Source organism: Crotalus tigris, unplaced genomic scaffold, assembly GCF_016545835.1.
Source record: "Crotalus tigris isolate CLP2741 ecotype Arizona unplaced genomic scaffold, ASM1654583v1 scf7180000021611.299338, whole genome shotgun sequence".
NCBI classification, from domain to species: domain Eukaryota; kingdom Metazoa; phylum Chordata; class Lepidosauria; order Squamata; family Viperidae; genus Crotalus; species Crotalus tigris.
Window position 1 is genome coordinate 270,491 of NW_024098591.1, and position 19,510 is coordinate 290,000.

Here is a 19,510-nt window from a genome sequence, read left to right on the forward strand (position 1 = left end):
GGCTTTTGTGATTGTCACCGCACACAGCTGGCTCACATTTAACGAATAACAATAACAATAATAATAATAAAGTTGGGACCTTGGAGGTCATCGAGTCCAACCCCCTGCTCAGGCAGGTAACCCTACCATTTCCGAGATCGTTATGGAGATCACCCTACCAAGTCCTACCCCTGACAACCGTATTGATCCCTTGCTAGATCTCTCTAAACGGACAGATCTTCGGAGTCGGTTCCCCGCCTCCCGTTTTACCTCCATCCGACGGATGTCAATCGACAGGACGGTGGTGAAGAAGAACATCTGGAGGAAAAAATCGGAGACCAGGCCCACCACGGCGAAAAGGCAGAACTCCTGGAAAGGACGAGAGAGGAGAGAAGATGGGAGAGAGACCAAGGAGATGGTTTTGGGGGGAGAGAGAAAGAGGAAGAGGGAGAGAGGGAGAGAGAGAGAGAGAGAGAGAAATGAAAGAGAATCAGAATGAGAACGAGGGAGAATGAAAGAGAAAAGGAGAGAGAGAGGGAAAGAGAAGGGAGAGACAGAATGAAAGAGAAAGAGAATCAGAATGAGAGAGAGAACGAGAGAGAGTGAATGAGAGAGGCAGAGAAAAGAGGAAGAGAAACAGGGAGAGAAAGGAGGGGGACAGACAGAATGAAAGAGAAAAGAATCAGAATGAGAGAGAAAATGAGGGAGAATGAAAGAGGAAGAGTGAAAGAGAAAGAGGGGGAGAGGGAGAGTGAAAGAGAGAAACAGAATGAAAGAGAAAAAGAATGAGAGAGAGAGCGAGGGAGAATGAAAGAAGAGGGAGGAAGAGAGAGAGAAGGGAGAGACAGAATGAAAGAGAGAACAAGAGAGAATGAAAGAGGGAAAGGGAGAGAAAAGAGGGAGAAAGAGGGAGAGATAGAATGAAAGAAAGAGAGGGAAAGGGAGAGAAAAGAGGGAGAAAGAGGGAAAGACAAAATGAAAGAGAAACAGAATCAGAATGAGAACGAGGGAGAATGAAAGAGAAAAGGAGAGAGAGGGAAAGAGAAGGGAGAGACAGAATGAAAGAGAATCAGAATGAGAGAGAGAACGAGAGAGAATGAATGAGAGAGGCAGAGAAAAGAGGAAGAGAAACAGGGAAAGAAAGGAGGGGGACAGGCAGAATGAAAGAGAAAAGAATCAGAATGAGAGAGAAAATGAGGGAGAATGAAAGAAAGAGGAAGAGTGAAAGAGAAAGAGGGGGAGAGGGAGAGTGAAAGAGAGAAACAGAATGAAACAGAAACAGAAAGAATGAGAGAGGGGGGGAGAATGAAAGAAGAGGGAGAAGGAAAGAAAGAGAAGGGAGAGACAGAATGAAAAAGAGAACGAGAAAATGAAAGAGAAAGAGGGAAAGGGAGAGAAAAGAGGGAGAAAGAGAGAGACAGAATGAAAGAGAGAGGAAAAGGGAGAGAAAAGAGGGAGAAAGAGAGACAAAATGAAAGAAAGAATCAGAATGAGAGAGAAAACGAGAGAGGGAAAGAGTGAGAGAGAAACAGGGAGAGGGGGAAAGTGAAAGAGAGACACAGAATGAAAGAGAAAGAATCAGAACGAGAGAGAACAAGAGAGAGAAAGGGAAAGGGAGAGAAAAGAGAGAGAGAACGAGGGAGAGAGGAAAAGAAGGAAGAAAGAGAATCAGAATGGGAAAGAACGAGTGAGAGAGAATGAAAGAGAGAAAGGAGACAGAATGAAAGAGAAAGAGGATCAGAATGGGAGAACAAGGCAGAGAGAATGAAAGAGAGAAAGACAGAGAAAGGAGAGGAAGAGAGAAAGGGAAAAAGGAGAGCGAGAGAGGGAGAGCGAAAGAGTAAGAATCAGAATGAGAAAGAGAACATGGGAGAGAGAATGGAAGAGAGAGAGAGAGAGAGGGAGAGAGAGAGAGAGAGAAAGAAAATTGACTTTCCCTGTGAGTTGGGCCAAGCTTGACAACTTTACGATCTGTGGACTTCAATACCCAGAATTCCTCAGCCAGCCATGCTAGCTGAGGAATTCTGGGGGTTGAAGTCCACGAGCTGCAGAATTCTGGACGTTGAAGCCCACAAGTCTGTCGTGGCATTCTGGGAGTTAAAACCCACAAGTCGTAGGATCCTGGGAGTTGAAGTACACAAAGTCCACAAGTTGTCACGTTGCCAAGGCTGCAGAGGCCCGTGGAATCCATCTTGAGAGACCGAATACAGGGTTGATGAGGTCTGGTTGAGCTATTTTTCATGCGTTATAAGGACGAAAACAATGAGACTTTTTGGACTTATTTTTAGATATAAGAGAGGGGATATGAGAAGAAGAGGACGTTGGTGCCGGGCGCTCCTCGGAAGCGTCGTCGGAACTTCGGGCGCTAAACGAATGACCGTAAGCTGAGGATTACCCGTACCTCAGAAGGCTCTCCCAGCCCCTCCCATTACCTGGATGGCCGGGACGAAGGTGAAATAGCCAATCAGAATGATCCCCAACTCGGTGCCCATGTTCTTCATGATGGACCAACTCTCGTTACTCAGACCTGGAAAGAGAGTGGCGAGGATAAGGCTGGCAATCGCACCAAAATGGTGGCGAGGATAAGGCTGGCAATCGCACCAAAATGGTGGCGAGGATAAGGCTGGCAATCGCACCGAAATGGTGGCGAGGTTAAGGCCGGCAATCGCACCAAAATGGTGGCGAGGTTAAGGCTGGCGATCACCCCGAAATGGTGGCGAGGTTAAGGCCGGTGATCATCGTGAAACTGTGGCGAGGTTAAGGCCAGTGATCACCCTCCAAAAATGGAGAGGTTAAGGCCGGCGATCACCCCGAAACGGTGGTGAGGTTAAGGCTTGCAATCACCCCGAAACAGTGGTGAGTTTAAAGCAGACAATCACCCCGAAACAATGGCGAGGTTAAGGCAGGCAATCACCGTGAAAGGGTGGCGAGGTTAAGGCTGGCGATCACCCCGAAAAAATGGCGAGGCTAAGGCTGGCAATCACCCCGAAATGGTGGCGAGGTTAAGGCTGGCGATCACCCCGAAAAAGTGGTGAGGTTGGCAATCACCCCAAAACGGTGGCGAGGTTAAGGCAGGCAATCACCGTGAAAGGGTGGTGAGGTTAAGGCTGGCGATCACCCCGAAAAAGTGGTGAGGCTAAGGCTGGCAATCACCCCGAAACGGTGGTGAGTTTAAAGCAGACAATCACCCCGAAACAATGGCGAGGTTAAGGCAGGCAATCACCCCGAAATGGGGGCGAGGTTAAGGCTGGCGATCACCCCGAAAAAGTGCGAGGCTAAGGCTGGCAATCATCTCGAAATAGTGATGAAGTTAAGACCGATAATCACTGTGAAACTGTGGCAAGGTTAAGGTCGGTGATCACGCCGAAAAGGTGAGGTTAAGGCTGGTGATCACCCGAAATGGTGGTGAGGTTAAGGCCGGTGATCACCGTGAAACTGTGGCGAGGTTAAGCTGGTGATCACCCCAAAACAGTGTCGAGATTACGGCCGACGATCATCCCGAAACAGTGACGAGGTTACGACTGGCAATCAACCCGAAAGAGTAGGCGAGGTTAAGGCCGACAATCACCCCAAAATGGTAGTGAGGTTAAAACCGGTGATCACCCCGAAATGGTGTCGAGGTTACAGCCGGCGATCACCCCAAAACGGTAGCAAGGTTAAGGCTGGTGATCACCCCTGGTTTGGGGAATCGCAGAATGAATTCTGCCAATTATGCTCGACAAAGCCAGCCTATCTCAGCCGAGTTCTTACCATCTTTTTCCGGGACAACGTCTAAAAGGTGTGTTTTCAAGAGGAGTCTGTTTTTCCTTCTCCAGTTCAGGGGGAAGAACTGAACTGTTAGTCAGAACATGAGGAAGCTTCTCGGGGTGAGGAGCGAAACCTCTTCAAGGACAAAAAACACCACCCTTTTATGTACCTTGCGCGATGCGCAGCTTCACTTCCAGGTCGACCGGCGTGGACACCACCGATTTGGTGAGAACCAACACGTTCTCGATGCCGATCACAACCACCAAGTAGGGGAAAATCTCCCTGGAAGGAAAAGGGATACGGAAGCTAAACCAAACGTGGAAAAACTCCGGCCCGGAACAAGCTGGGAGGAAAAAGGAATGACTTGCCGTTGTCAGACAAAAGAACTGACACATTTTTCTCAAGATGATTTGCAAAACACAAATAAAGTTGGGAGCAGCCATTTCCAGATGTTTAAACTCGCACAGACGTTGGAAAACTAAACAACGGATGTCTCGGTGTCCGTAAATGTCCGCCAGGAGCTCGTTCTACGGTGGTCTGCACATCAACGAACAGAAGAGCTAAAGTGGAGTTTCCCAAATTTTTCGGTTTTGCGGATCGGCAGAGGGGAAGGGGATGGTTCCACATGAGCGGCCGGCAAGCGCATGAGCTCTCTTCCATCCGCACGAGCAACATGCGCAGTTCAGTTAAATGGAGCACGCACGAGCGTGTTTGCCCACTGCTGACACTCCTCGTCCTTTCCACTAACCCAACTCCCTTCTGGCACTGATGGTGTTACCTAGTACGATCATGAAATGTCTGCAAGCTCAGAGAGCATCAAAGACCCCACTGTTCTCGTTGTCGTCCTCCTCTCTCTCTTCCTCCTCCTCCTCCTCCTCCTTCCTTCCTCCTCTCCACAAAACCCACTGCTTTCTAGCACTGATGGTGTTACCTAGTTGGGTCATGAAACGTCGACAAGAAAACCACCCAGCTCAGAGAGCACCAAGGATCCCACAGTCCTTCTCCTGTCCATACACCCAACTCCTTTCTAACATTGATGACATTCCCTCATTGGGTCCTAAAACATCTGCAAGAAAACCACCAAGCTCAGAGAGCACCAAGGACCCCAGAGTCCTCCTCCTCTTCCCCCTCATCCTGGCAAACCCCTCTCCCTTCTAGCATTGATGACGTTACCTAATAGGGTCATGAGATGTCGGCAAGAGAACCACCAAGCTCAGAGAGCACCAAGGACCCCACAGTCCTTTTCCTCCTCCTCCTCCTTCTCTCCACACCCCCGGCTCCCTTTTAGCACTGATGACGTTCCCTAGTATGGTCATGAAACATCTGGAAGAACACCACCCAGCGCCAAGACCACCAAGGACCCCACAATCTTTCAGCTACAGAGAGAGCTTTAATGGAATCGGTTTCCATAAAGATGTGACGGGGATGAAGGACTCCCGGATTTAAAGAGACCAGTGGTGGCGAACCTACGGCACGGGTGCCAGAGGTGGCACTCAGAGCCCTCTCTGTGGACACGCGCACTGTCGCCCCAGTCCTAGGCCTTCAGCTGGGTTTTATAAAACCTTTTCGCTTTAGGCCTCCGCCGCCGTGTGCAAAAAAAAAAAAAAGGTTTAATCAATTTCAACTTCTCGCGGGAAAAAAAAAGATCTTGTAAAGTTGGAATTGATTGATTGATAGTCCCACCCAGTCTGCCGCTACCACGGCAGCCACGCCCACCCAATGGGCCACGCCCACCCGGCACCCGACGATGCATAAGGGGGTTTTGGGTTGCAGTTTGGGCACTCAGTCTCTAAAAGGTTCGCCATCACTGAAATAGAATAGAGAGGGATATCTCCATCCGGAACCTGCTCACAGTATCCGTCTCGCCGCGGTTCAGCCCGGAACTCCTTTTTCAGCAACCTACCCTCCGTTGAGCGTCGGTGTGAGGCCGAAGAGCGTGCACAGCCCGACAGACATGAGCAGGGAGCTGAGCACCGTCACGATGGCCGCCAAAGCCAGACCCCACTTGGATTTCACCATGTCGATCTTGCCTGGAGAAGGAAAACGAACAAAATTACCCGTCAGCCTTCGAGTAAGAGAGGCAGAACAGGATTCGGAGAGTTGAAGTCCTCCCCTCTTGAAGCATGCCGGCTGGGGGATTCTGGGAGTGGAAGTTCTCCCGTCTTAAAGCATGCCAGCTGGGGGATTCTGGGAGTGGACGTCCTCCCCTCTTAAAGCATTGCCTGTCCTGAGCCCGGACGGCCACTACGTTTACGCGAGACTTACGCGTGGAGAAGTAGATGTAAGCGAAGAGGATGACGTAGGTGGTCACCAGCGGGATGAGTTCGGCAACGCCGATTTCTTCCTTAAAATGGACGTGGATCATCTGATGTTCCTGGAGGCTGCTATTGGCGCTGGGATGTAGCAGCGTCAGCCGTGAGCGGAGGCTGGCGAGAAACCTGGACCGGGGAGCAAGCAAGCAAGAGGTCCCATCATCCACAAGGCATGGGGGGAGGGCAGTGGTGGGATTCAGTTGGTTCGCACCAGTTCGGCGGAATCGGTAGCTAAATCTGGCTGAGTACGGAGAACCGGCTGAATGCATACTGCTTCCGGAAGTCCAGTCTAAGCCTTGGAGGGCTGAAGGCGGCATTCCAGGCTTAGAACGGCCTGCCATAAGTGCATGGATGCCATTTCCGGAAGTCCATTCTAGACCTCGGAGGCTGGGAGGACTCCCAGGCCTAGAACGGCCCACTGGAAGTGCATGGTTGCCACTTCCGGGAATCCGTTCTAGGCCTCGGAGTCCCAGGCCTAGAATGGCCCGCTGGAAGTGAATGGAACGTCCGTATGCAGCGTCCGGCGGTCACGTTACCGCATTCCGAGACATTCCCGCTGAAAACGGGCATTTCTTTCCGTTTTTCAGGAAACACGTCATCACAAACCATTGCTTCGCTGCAGTGATTCATTTAAAGACCATCACAGTCAGGCAGCCCAGCCGTTTCATGACCGACACGAGCCATCAATGTATTGGGCAGATTTCTTTACAGTCGTAACTTGAGGACTAGCTGCATTTCCAGTTTTGGGGAGAAATCATCCACGTCCATAGCAAACCATTGTTTCGCTTAAGGACCGCAATGATTCACTTAACGACTGCCAGAAAAAAAAACCTTAAGTCACGGAACCCAACCATTTTATAAGTGTCACGAGTCAGAACCACGATGGGAAGAGTCCGTTACCGTCATAACTTGAGGACTACTTGGGCTTTCAGTTTTTGCCAAAGCCGATCATCGCTTTGCTTAATGACCACATTGATTCACTTAACGACCTCAGGGAAAAAAACTCGTACAGTCACACAATCTCTCCATTTTATGACTGTCCCGAGTTGCAACCAGATTCCATTAAAGTCGGAACTTGAGGAGTTCCAGTTTGCGGAATAGCGCACCACAGCAAACCATCGATTTGCTTCACGACCGCAATGATTCGCTGAACGATATAATGGTCGTCAGCTCCCACGACCTACCCATTTTACGGCCGTCACGAGTTACAACCAGGATGGGCACGGTCGTAACTTGAGGTCTTAACCTGAATTGCTAGAGTATAAAATCTGACTTAGATGTGGCTGAGGCTAGTCCAATCAGGGACAAACCCTCCAAAATGTGGATTTTTAAGAATCGAATACCCCACCACATGACAGGGGGAGAACCCCACGAGGAAGGTCCCACCTAGTCAAAAAGTTTCTTCAGCATATGTCCCAGTCTCGGAAGGCAACTCACCTCGCGTCATAATGCCGGAGACCCAAAGTGATGGCGTAGACAACCACTCGCTTCCGGTTGTAGAGATTCACCCCGCTGTACTTTCCCGGCACGCCGAACAGGAGATCTGAAGACACCAGGAGAAAAACACAGGAGGTGAGTGGGAAGGACACCAAGCCGTGAATCGGGTGACACAAGCATCCGTCTCGAAGGACAGGCTTGGGGATCGGGAAACGCCGTTCAAAGACTGGTGAATGGTCCTTGATATCCCTCTGTCTCTCCCAGTGTTTCTCAAACTCTGCAACCTTAAGCTGGGTGGGTTTCAACTGGCTTGGCCGGTTGGGGGAATGCTGGGATTTGAGGTCCACCCGTATTGCGGAGGTTGAGAAGAACGGGTCACTCCACTTGTCTTCTCAAGGGTAGACTTCAACTCCCAGCATCTTCAGCCAGTCTGGAATGGTGCCTACGTGGTCGCCAAAGTCCTGCAAGGTTCAGCCATCCCAACCTTTTGGCGTAGCCGACGTCTGCAAGGTCTTGGGCTCGTGCTGGTGTACAGTTTTAATGATATCGGGATCGGCGCTGAAACGCTCCTGGTCGTTCTGCCAAAAATTCGCCGGGGAGAGAAGAAGGCAGCCATGTTCGGGGAGCAGACCCCGAAGTTTCTTCAAGCCGGGCAAGAGATCGGTCACTTGAAGGCAGGTGTCGTCCAAACTTTGAATCCGGGAACTGGACGCCGAAAGAGAGAAGGGAGAAAACATGACGTCAAACGAGCAAGGATTGTATGATATATGTCGATGGCAGCAACGCTACACACAAAAATAGGATACTTTGAGTCCCACAACTGGAAAAAAAACTTGATGGAGTTAGCGAGAGATGGCTAAATTGACAGCTTTGATTCAAGAAAAAAAGGAAAGCAAGGACGGAGGGAGTGAGAAGGAAGGAAAGAAGGAAGGAAGGAGAGGAAAAAGGGTGGAAAGGATGGAAGGACAGAGGGAGTGAGGGAGAGAGGAAAGGGAGGGAGGAAAGGAGAGGAAAAGGGGTGGGAATGAAGGAGGGAGGGAGAGAGGGAGGGAGGAAAGGAAGGAAGGGAAGGAAGGAGAGAAAAAAAGAAGGATGGAGAGAGGGAGGGGAGGAAAAAGGGGAGGAAGGATGGAAGGATGGAGAGGAAAACGTTGGGAAGGATGGAAGGACGGAGGGAGGGAGGGAAGAAAGAAGGATGGAAGGACGGAGAGAAAAAAGATTGGGAAAGATGGAAGGACAGAGGGAGAGAGGGAGGGAAGGAAGGAGAGGAAAAAGGGAAGGAAGGAAGGAAGGAAGGAAGGAAGGAAGGAAGGAAGGAAGAAGAGGAAAAAGGAAAGGAAAGAAGGAAGGAATACAAGGCCTGGAAAACCACCCACATCTTGGGATGCTAAATCTTACACCCTGTCGGCCAAATAAAATTCCTCCAGGCTGGAAGGATGCAACCATTTGGACTTGCCACGGCCCCAGAAAACGCCACTTACAGCCGTTCCTCCTCCTTACAACCGTCGCAGCCTCCCCAGGCTTAGCTGATCAAAATTCAGACCCTGGGCAACTGACTCGTAGTTATGACGGTTGCGGCGTCCTGGAGGAGGGATGTAGGTCACATGATCCCCTCGGGTGGCCTTCCGCCCGATTCCCTTAATAACCTGGGTGATTCGCTTAATGACGGGAGGGGTTCACTTCACAACGTTGGCAAGGGAGGCAGCGAAACACAGGAGCCAAACTGACTCGGCAAATGCTTTGCATAGCAACAGAGATTCAGGGCGCCTTTGTGGTCGCCAAACAAGGACCACCTACAAAACAGCCACCTCTCCATCAAATGTCCTTTTTTGTGTCCCTGCTGGGAGTGTGTGTGTGTGTGTGTGTGTGTTTGTGTGTGTGAAGAGAGGAAGCACCGAGAAGGAGGTCCTCGTTTTCTGACGTACCCGTCTTGCAAAACGTGGTTGCGGATTTCCTCCACCAGCTGGAAGACCCGGGCAAGCGGAGAGCGGAAGACGTCGATGGGCAGGAAGGTCTTCGGCCACGGGGAAACGGTGGCTTTCACCAGGACCTGTTGGATGTAGGCCACGGGGGCTCCGGAGTACTGGAGGAGAGAAAAGACACACACACAAATACGACGGGGGGTGAATAGGGTGAGCTTTGCAAGGTAGACCGGAGAGAGGGAAAACAACATCGCGAGGAGCTAATTCCATTTGATTCTAACGTTAGGTCCATCGAGTTTGCAAGATTGGAATTGTATCTCTGGAGGGGGAGGAGGAGAAGGAGGAGGATAGAAGTACATGAGGAGGAGGAAGAGAGAAATACAGGAGGAGGAGTAGAGGAAGAGAAGGAGGAAGGGTAAAATACAGGAGGAGGAGGAGAAGTACAGGAGAAGCAAGAAGAGGGGAAATATGGGAGAAGTACAGGAGGAGGAGTAGAAAGGGGAGAAGTAGGGGGAGGAGGAGAGAAATACAAGAGGAGGAGTAGAGGAAGAGAAGGAGGAGGGGTAAAATACAGGAAGAGGAGGAGGAGAGAAGTACAGGAGGAGCAAGAAGAGGGGAAATACGGGAGGAGTAGGAGGAGTACAGGAGGAGGAATAGAAAGGGGAGAAGTAGGGGAGGAGGAGGAGAGAAATACAGGAGGAGTAGAGGAAGAGAAGTAGGAGGGGTAAAATACAGGAGGAGGAGGAGAGAAGTACAGGAGGAGCAAGAAGAGGGGAAATACAGGAGGAGGAGGAGGAGGAGGAGGAGAAGTACAGGAGGAGGAGTAGAAAGGGGAGGGGAGGAGAGAAATACAGGAGGAGTAGAGGAAGAGAAGGAGGAGAGGTAAAATACAGGAGGAAGAGAAGTACAGGAAGAGAAGAACAGAAGGAGGAGGAGGAGGAGAGAAGTACAGGAGGAGCAAGAAGAGGGGAAAGACGGGAGGAGTAGGAGGAGTACAGGAGGAGGCGTAGAAAGGGGAGAAGTAGGGGAGGAGGAGGAGAGGAAGAGAGAAGTACAGGAGGAAGAAAAGGAGACGTATAGAAGAAGGGGAGAAATACAGGAGGAGGAGGAGGAGGAGGAGGAGGAGGAGGAGAAGGTGGAGGAGAAGAACAGAGCTCCTTTCTTCCTTCCCACCCTGATGACATTCCCTAGTTGGGTCCCGAAACGTCTGCAAGAAGACACCAAACCCCCCCTCCCTCCAAGCTCAGAGAACGTGACGCTCTCGAGATACAACGACGATTCAACACTGCTCGGTCGTTCCTCCTACCTACCCCGTCGGGGCGCTCGCTGGGCTCTCCTTGCTGGCCGGCCGGGAAGGGGGGAGGCGTGGAGTAGTCCTTCACCGGGGTGGTGTACTCCACGGGCCCCGTGCCAGGAAGCGGGAGCTTGAGCAACGGGTAGCTGCAAGGGAGGGAAAGCGGCATTCAACTCCACGAGGCCGGTCCAAGGTTCAGGAAGAGTCCAAAGTGGCCTTTCTCACTTAAAGGCCTGGAACTCGGTCAGGTTCATCTCCCAGAATCCCCCCGCCGGTCTGCTTTCAGATGGATGCACTTTGACTCCCAGAATCCCCCAGCCAGCCTGCTTTAAGAGGGGGGGGGCTTCAACTCCCAGAATCCCCCAGCCGGCATGCATTAAATGGAGAACTTTAACTCCCAGAATCCCCCACTCTCCATGCTTTAAGAAAGGAGGACTTCCACTCCCAGAATCCCCCAGCCAGCCATGCTTTAAGAGGGGGGGGACTTCAACTCCCAGAATCCCCCAGTCAACAAACTTTAAGAGGGGGGGGATATTAACTCCCAGAATCCCCCAGCCGGCATGCTTTAAGGGGGGGACCAACTCCCAGAATCCCCCAGTCAACAAACTTTAAGAGGGGTGGATATTAACTCCCAGAATCCCCCAGCCGGCATGCTTTAACAGGGGGGAGGACTTCAACTCCCAGAATCCCCCAGTCTCCATGCTTTAAGACTGTAGGACTTTAACTCCCAGAATCCCCCAGTCAACAAACTTTACGAGGAGTGGATATTAACTCCCAGAATCCCCCAGCCGGCATGCTTTAAGAGGGGGGACTTCAACTCCCAGAATCCCTCAACCACCATGCTTTAAATGGAGGATTTTAACTCCCAGAATCCCCCAACCAGGCATGCTTTAAGGGGGGGGACTTCAACTCCCAGAATCCCCTAGCCGGCCTGCTTTCAGAGGGATGGACTTTGACTCCCAGAATCCCCCAGCCGGCCTGCTTTCAGAGGGATGGACTTCGACTCCCAGAATCCCCCAGGCCTCTCACCAGCAGGCCAGGACGCAGAGTCCGGTGAAGAGGATGATGGGAATCGGGCAGGAGGCACAGCGCAAGCCGTGCTGGTAGAAGGCCCCGGAGATCTTCCCTCGCAGGGACGCAGTGCAGCTCATCCTCAGCCCGGTCCGGGGTGCCGGGTCAGCTCGCGGCCATGGCTCCGGGCCTCCGGGGTGCCGAGTGCGAAACGCCCTGCGGCGAAAGCCAAGCGGGAGGTGAGACGGTCGAAGGGGAGGTTGCCCGCGAGGGAGCCGGCAACGAGAGCGCTCGTCGGTTCCTCGGGCTGACGGCCGACCGACCCCTTCGCGACACTTTGAAGGGACACACACACACACACACACACACACACACAAACACACGGGGGGGGGGAAAGGCGCAGGCCGTCTGAAGTGAGAATGGCAGCGTGGGGGGGGGAAACGATCCTCTATCTTCCTTCCCTCTCACCATTCCTCCCTTCCCTCGCTCGCTTCTCCTCTCCTCTGCTCCCTTTTCCTTCCTTCCTTTCCTTTCTTCCTTCCTGTCCTCTTTCCTTTCTCCCTTTTCCTCTTTCCTTCCTTTTCTTTCCCATTTCCTTTCCTTTTCCTCTTTTCTTTCATCCCTTTCTTCCTTTTCCCTCTTCCCTTCCTTTCTTTCCTTTTCCTTTTCTTTCTCCTTTTTTTCCTTTCCTTCCTTCCTTTCTTTCCTTTTCCTTTCCTTTTTTCCTCTTTCCTTCCTTTTCTTTCCTTTTCCCTTTCCTTCCTTTTTTTCCCATTTCCTTTCCTTTTCCTCTTTCCTTTCATCCCTTTCTTCCCTTTCCCTCTTCCCTTCCTTTTCCTTTCCTTTCTCCTTTTTTCCTTTCCTTCCTTCCTTTCTTTCCTTTTCCTTTCCTTTTTTTCCTCTTTCCTCTTCTTTCCTTTTCCCTCTTTCCTTCCTTTTCTTTCCCATTTCCTTTCCTTTTCCTCTTTCCTTTCATCCCTTTCTTCCCTTTCCCTCTTCCCTTCCTTTTCCTTTCCTTTCTCCTTTTTTCCTCTTTCCTTCCTTCCTTTCTTGCCTTTTCCTTTCCTTTTTTCCTCTTTCCTTCCTTTCTTTCCTTTTCTTTTCCTTTCTTTCTTTTTCCTCTTTCTTTCCTTCCTTTCTTTCCTTCCTTCCTGTCCTCTTTCCTTTCTCCCCCTTTTTTCCCTTTTCTTTGTCCTTTCTTTCCTTTTTCTCGTTCCTTTCCTTCCTTCCCTTTCCCTCCTCCTTTCCTTTCTTCCTTATTCCTCTTTCCCCTTTCCTTTTTTTCTTTCCTTTCCCTCCTTCTTCCTTTCCTTTCTTTTTCTTTTTTCCTTCCTTTTTCCTTTTCCTTTGCTTTCCATCCTTCCTTCCCTTTCTCCTTTCTTTTTCCTTTCCTTCCTTCCTTTTTCCTTTCTTTCCTTTCTCCTTTCCTTTCCCTCCTTCCTTCCTTTCCTTTCTCCATTCTCTTCTTTCCTTTCCCTCTTTCCTTTCCGCTTTCATTTCTCCTTTCCTCTTTCCCACCTTCCTTTCATTTCCTTTCTCCCCATTTCCCCTTATCTTTCCTTCCTTCCTTTTCTTTTCCTCTTTCCTTCCTTCCTTCCCTTGTCCCTTTCCTTCCCTTCCTTTTTTTCCTTCCTTCCTTGCTTTCTCTCCTCTTTCCTCTTTCTTCCCTTCCCCTTCTCCTTTTTCCTCTTCCCTTCCCTTCCCTCTCTCTCCTTTTTTCCCCTCTTTCTTTCCCTTCCCTTCCCTTCCTTTGCTCTCTCCCTCTTCCCTTTCCTTCCTGTTTCCTTTCCTCCCCTTGCCTTTCTTTTCCTTTCCTTTGTGGGGTGTTCGCTGCCCTTGGCCCCGCAAAGCGGATTCTCCCGGAAATCCCGCTTTAACGCCGAGGGCGGAAAGTTATACCGTACATTACGTCCTAATTACAGCAGGCTAATTTATACTCAGCCAGCTGATCTTATCACTACGAGCACATCGAAGAAATGAATCAGACAGGGCGCGTCTAACACCTTTCTTGGCAACAACAAATCAAAGTTGTTCACGAGGCGCTCGGGTGGCTCCCTCGCAGCCACGGGAAGCCGGGTGAACGTCCGCTCCCAGAATCCCCCAGCCGGCCTGCTTTAAGAGGGGATGGACTTCGACGCCCAGAATCCCCCCAGCCAGCAGGAGGGTTGGACTAGACGACCTCCACGGTCCCTTCCCACTCTGTCATTCCGTGATTCTGTCAGGGTCGACTGCTCGGGCAGGGGGGGGGGCTGGACTAGATGACCTCCGAGGTCCCTTCCCACTGCGTCATTCTGTGATTCCGTCACGGTCTCCGGCTGGAGCAGGGGGTTGGGCTAGATGACCCTCCGAGGTCCCTTCCAACTCTGTCATTCCGTGATTCTGTCAGGGTCGACTGCTCGGGCAGGGGGGGGCTGGACTAGATGACCTCCGAGGTCCCTTCCCACTGCGTCATTCTATGATTCCGTCACGGTCTCCGGCTGGAGCAGGGGGTTGGGCTAGATGACCCTCCGAGGTCCCTTCCAACTCTGTCATTCTGTGATTCTGTCAGGGTCTCCGGCTTGAGCAGGGGGTTGGACTAGATGACCTCCAAGATCTCTTCCAATTCTATTCTTCCATGATTCTGTAAAGGTCTCCAGCTTGAGCCCGGCGTTGGACTAGATGACCTCCGAGATCCCTTTCAGCTCCATTATTCTATGATTCTGCTTGGGAAGAGGGTTGGACTAGATGATCTCCAAGGTCCCTTCCAACTCTGTCGTTCTGTGATTCTATAAGTGTCTCCGGCTTGAGCCCGGGGTTGCACTAGATGATCTCCAAGATCCCTTCCAACTCTATTCTTCCATGATTCTGTAAGGGTCTCCGGCTTGAGCCCGGGGTTGGACTAGATGACCTCTGAGGTCCCTTCCAACTCCCCTTCTATGATTCTGTCTCCAGCCTGAGCAGGGGGTTGGGCTAGATGACCTCCAAGATCCCCTTCAACTCTGTTATTCTATGATTCTGTCAGGGTCTACTGCTTGAGCAACGGGTTGGACTAGATGACCTCCAAGGTCCCTTTCAACTCTGTTATTCTGTGATTCTGTCAGGGTCTCCTGCTTGGGAAGGGGGATGGACTAGATGACCTCCGATATCCCTTCCAATTCTATGATTCTATAAGGGTCTCCGGCTTGAGCCCGGGGTTGGACTAGATGACCTCCGAGGTCCCTTCCAACCCTGTCATTCTGTGATTCTGTCAGGGGCTCTGGCTTGAGCCCGGGGTTGGACTAGATGACCTCCAGGGTCCCTTCCAACTCTGTCCTTCTATGACTCTGTAAGAATCTCCTGCTCGAGCAGGGGGTTGGACTGGATGACCTCCAAGGTCCCGTCCAGCCCAAGGATTCCAGGATCACACAACTCATATGGTGTGGCAACTGTGCCCAAAAATGAACAGTTTCTGAAGGACGGGTGGCCGGTCAAAGCAAGGGAGGAAGGTCAAAACACGCAACTATCTCTCTGGAGGAACGCATTTGTGTTATCAGCACAGCCTTCAACCGCCTCTGGGTGTGTGCCTTTGTCGCAAACGGCAACAAAAACACAGCCTTGGGAAACAGGCAGAAGGACAAGAGGGACAGGGAAGGGACGAGAGAGGGCGAAGGAGAGGATGAATTCTGAATGCATGTGGAAAGGGACCTGGGAGGCCATCTAGTCCAGCCCCGTGCGCAGGCAGGAGAATCACGGAAGGACAGACTTGGAAGGGACCTCGGAGGTCATCTAGTCCAACCCCCTGCTCCCGCAGGAGACCCTGCCTACAGAATCGTAGAATACAAGAAGGGACCCTGGAGGTCATCCAGTCCAGCCCCCTGCTCAAGCAGGAGACCCTGACAGAATCATAGAGTATCAGAGTTGGAAGGGACCACAAAGATCATCTAGTCCAACCCCCTGCTCCTGCAGGAGACCCTGACAGAATCATGGAAGGACAGACTTGGAAGAGACCTCGGAGATCATCTAGTCCAGCCCCATGCTCAAGCAGGAGACCCTGACAGAATCATAGGACAGATTTGGAAGGGACCCTAAAGGTCATCTAGTCCAGCCCCCTGCTCCTGTAGGAGACCCTGCCTACAGAATCATAGAATAAAAGAAGGGACCCTAAAGGTCATCCAGTCCAATCCCCTGCACAAGCAGGAGACCCTTACAGAATCATAGAGTATCAGAGTTGGAAGGGACCACAAAGATCATCTAGTCCAACCCCCTGCTCCTGCAGGAGACCCTGCCTGCAGAATCGTAGAATAAAAGAAGGGATCTTGGAGGTCATCTAGTCCAGCCTCCTGCTCAAGCAGGAGACCCTGACAGAATCGTAGAGTATCAGAGTTGGAAGGGACCTGGGAGGTCATCTAGTCCAACCCCCTTCTCTTTAAAAAAAACAAAACCCAGTCTTTGGGCAATTTTTTTTCCTGCTATTTGTTAAATCAGTCACCTGGGTCATTAAGACCTCCGCTGAGTTTGCTTGTCCGGAGGTCGCAAAAAGGGGATTGCGTGGCACACACAAACACACACACACACACACACACACACACACGGGGACACTGCGACCGTCATAACTACGAGTCGGCAGCCAAGCGTCCAGACTTTCAATCGTGGGCCCGCAGGGGGACGCTGTGACGGTCGCTAAGTGTGAAACACGTACGTCCCTTTTTGTTCGCGCCGTTGTGACCGTTGCTCTTCTCTCTTCTGCCCCCGCCCCTCCTCCGGATGCCGTAAACCATGTTGCACTGAGGAATGAGCCGCCCTGGAGGCGAGGGGGCTCCCTCGGTTTGGGAAGGAGGGGAAGAAGGAAGTGAAGGTAGGAAGGAGAGGAGAGGAGGGGAAGACGGGAGGGAGGAAGGGGAGGGAGAGGAGGGGAAGAAGGAAGGTAGGAAGGAGAGGAAGAAAGAAGGGGAAGAAGGGAAGGAGAGTACATGAATGGGGAAGGCAGGGGAGGGGAAGGGAGGAAGAAGGGAGGGAGGGAGGAGAGGAGGCACAGAAGGGAAGGACAGAGAGGAGGGGAAGAAGGAAGTGAATGAAGGAAGGAAGGAGTGGAAGAAAGAAGGGTAAGAAGGGGAGTACATGAATGGGGAAGAAGGGAGGGAGGAAGGAAGAAAATGAGAGGAAGAAGAGAGGGAGAGAGGAGGGGAAGAAGGAAGTGAAGGAAGAAAGAAGAGAAAGAAGGGAAGTACGTGAATGGGGAAGGCAGGGGAGAGGGGGAGGAGGGGAAGGGGGTGAAGGAGAGGAAGAAAGAAGGGGAAGAAGGGAGGAGGGAAGGTAGGAGAGGAGGGGAAGAAGGAAGTGAAGGAGAGGAGAGGAAGAAAGAAGGGGAAGAAGGGAAGGGGAGTACATAAATGGGGAAAGGAGGGGAGGTGGAGGGGAAGGAGGGAAAGGAGAACGGAGGGAGGAAGAGGAGGGGAAGAAGGAAGGAAGCAGGAGGAGGAAGGAAGGGAGAAGAGGAGGGAAGAATGGGGAAGGGAGGGAGCGGGGAGGAAGAGGAGGAGGGGAAGAAGGAAGTGAAGAAAGGAAAGAGAGGAGGGGACGAAGTGAACCGTCATAACTTGAAGACTAGTTGTACAGAAAGTCCTCAATTTATAACAGTTTGTTTAACGACCGTTCAAAGTTACAACGGAGCCATTTCCCCCCCCCTTATGCCCGACACACCATTCTTGGGGTCAGGGGTTCAATCTTCAGCTGCTCAGCAACTGACTCATACTTCTGACGGTCACAGCATCCCAGGGTAGGGGGGGGCATGATCACACAGGGGGGGCACGAAAGCCAGATTCACTTAACGACCGCTTAACGGCTGAACCACGGCGGCCAGAAATGCCGCCAAGGTTTCGCTCAAGATCGCTCGCGGTCGTAAAGCGAGGACCGCCCGTGTGAGCCCAAAAAACTCCCATCGGGTTCTCCGCGTTCTCAATCCGGCAGCTCCCATTCTCGCTCACAAGTGGGAAATCAACCTCTCCTAGAATATCGCAAAGCTGATGCAACACAACCCTCCTGATGACACACCTCGGCAACGGTTAACAACCCACAACGAGTTTTTCAAAAAAAGAAAAGAAAAAGAAAATTTAAAAAAAGGAGGGAACGCAGAACTTTGAAAAAGAGAGAAAGATGTCTTTTGGGAAGAAAAGGGATGTTGTGTGTCGATTTGCATACAATTTGCATGAGATTTGCATAAAATGTGCATGGGATTTGCATACAATCGGTCTCATTTCTTTTAAATCGGGAGATCTGGACGAGGGTGTAGCTTCTCCTCTCATCCCTCAAGCCCGAGTAAGTTAGTTATTGGCATTAATTGTATTGTTGCGGTCTGAATTACTAACGGCAGCACGCACGCACACAAAATGACACAAACACACACACACACACACACACACACACACACACAGAGCCCTTCCCAAAGGGAAACTTACTGGAAGATATTTAAGTTAACAACTTGCAGAGGGGGTCCCTGGTGCTCTCTGAGCTGGGTGGTTTCCTTGCAGACGTCTCGTGACCCAACTAGGAAACGTCATCAGTGCTACAAGGGAGGAGAAGGAGGAGGAGAGGAAGGACAGACTATGGGGTCCATGGTGCTCTCCAAATTGGGTGGTTTTTTGGGAGACGTCTCACGAACCAACTAGGGAACACCATCAGTAGTAGTAGTAGTAGTAGTAGTAGTAGTAGTAGTAGTAGTAGGAGGAGGAGGAGGAGGAGGAGGAGAAGGAGGAGGAGGAGGAGAAGGAGGAAGAAAAAGACTGTGGGATCCTTGGTGCTATCTGAGTGGGAGGTTTCCTTGCGGACGTCTCACGACCCAACTAGGGAACACCATCAGTGCTAGAAGGGAGTAGTAGTAGTAGTAGTAGTAGTAGTAGGAGGAGGAGGAGGAGGAGGTGGTGGTGGTGGAGGAGGAGGGAAAAAGACTGTGGAATCCTTGTTGCTAACTGAGTGAGAGGTTTCCTTGCGGACGTCTCACCACCCAACTAGGGAACATCATCAGTGCTGGGAGGGGAGAGCAGGAAGGGAGTTGCTACACACTTAAAAAAAAAAATTACCGCATTCACGACCTTTCTTAACACTCGCACGCAGGTTCAAAAGTGCATGAAGCACTTTAAACAAAGAAACCCACAAACAAATCGTAAATGCAATCAATCCAAGCGTGATGCCACGGGTCGGGTTTCATCTTTAACACTGGGGAAGCGAGTTCGGATCCCGCTCCGCAGAAAACCACGATTACCCAGATTAACCAACCTAACCGGGGTTGCGAACGCCTTTGGGCAACAGGCCTATAAATAGCGCATTACTGCCTTTGTTTGGACAGGAAAATATGCGTGAGGTAATACTTCCTTTACTTATAATTTACTCGGGGGGTTGATTTACACGCCGAGCGGCGGTTAGCTATTAACACGCATACATGGAGTAAAACAAACAAAACCAAAAAGTTTAGACGCTAAGAAAAGCGAAGGGATATCTAACGTTGAAAGAAAGTTTAATCCAAGATTCGCAGGGATGATGCCATATATATATATTATTGTAACATACAGTACTCCCTGGCAGACTTATAGCAACTCTGACAGTAAATAGACACGACGTCAATCATAGAATGACAGGCGTGGGGAAGATACAGGCAGTCCTCAATTTACGACGGTTCGCTTCACAAGCGTTCAAAGTTACAACGGGATTGGAAAAAAGGGATTTGCAGCCGTACACACACACACACGTATTTATATATCTATGTGTACCAGTATGTGTAAATTAAATATAAATATGTGTGTGTGTGTGTATGAGAGACAGACAGACACAGATACAAACACACATATATTAATATT

General features: G+C 51.0%; 1 protein-coding gene across 1 annotated transcript in view; it reads right to left on the reverse strand.

Moving 5' to 3' along the window:
- Window positions 1-19,510, reverse strand: part of LOC120296838 (SREBF chaperone) — a 55,449-nt gene that overhangs the window by 29,183 nt on the left and 6,756 nt on the right. The window contains exons 2-11 of the mRNA XM_039318865.1: window positions 11,721-11,918; window positions 10,708-10,837; window positions 9,401-9,558; window positions 7,960-8,180; window positions 7,476-7,581; window positions 5,992-6,164; window positions 5,630-5,756; window positions 3,896-4,008; window positions 2,412-2,506; window positions 250-348 (exon numbers count right to left, since the gene is read on the reverse strand). Of these exons, the coding sequence (XP_039174799.1) occupies window positions 250-348; window positions 2,412-2,506; window positions 3,896-4,008; window positions 5,630-5,756; window positions 5,992-6,164; window positions 7,476-7,581; window positions 7,960-8,180; window positions 9,401-9,558; window positions 10,708-10,837; window positions 11,721-11,842 (1,344 nt within the window). The 5' untranslated portion in view covers window positions 11,843-11,918. The remainder of the gene's footprint in view (window positions 1-249; window positions 349-2,411; window positions 2,507-3,895; window positions 4,009-5,629; window positions 5,757-5,991; window positions 6,165-7,475; window positions 7,582-7,959; window positions 8,181-9,400; window positions 9,559-10,707; window positions 10,838-11,720; window positions 11,919-19,510) is intronic.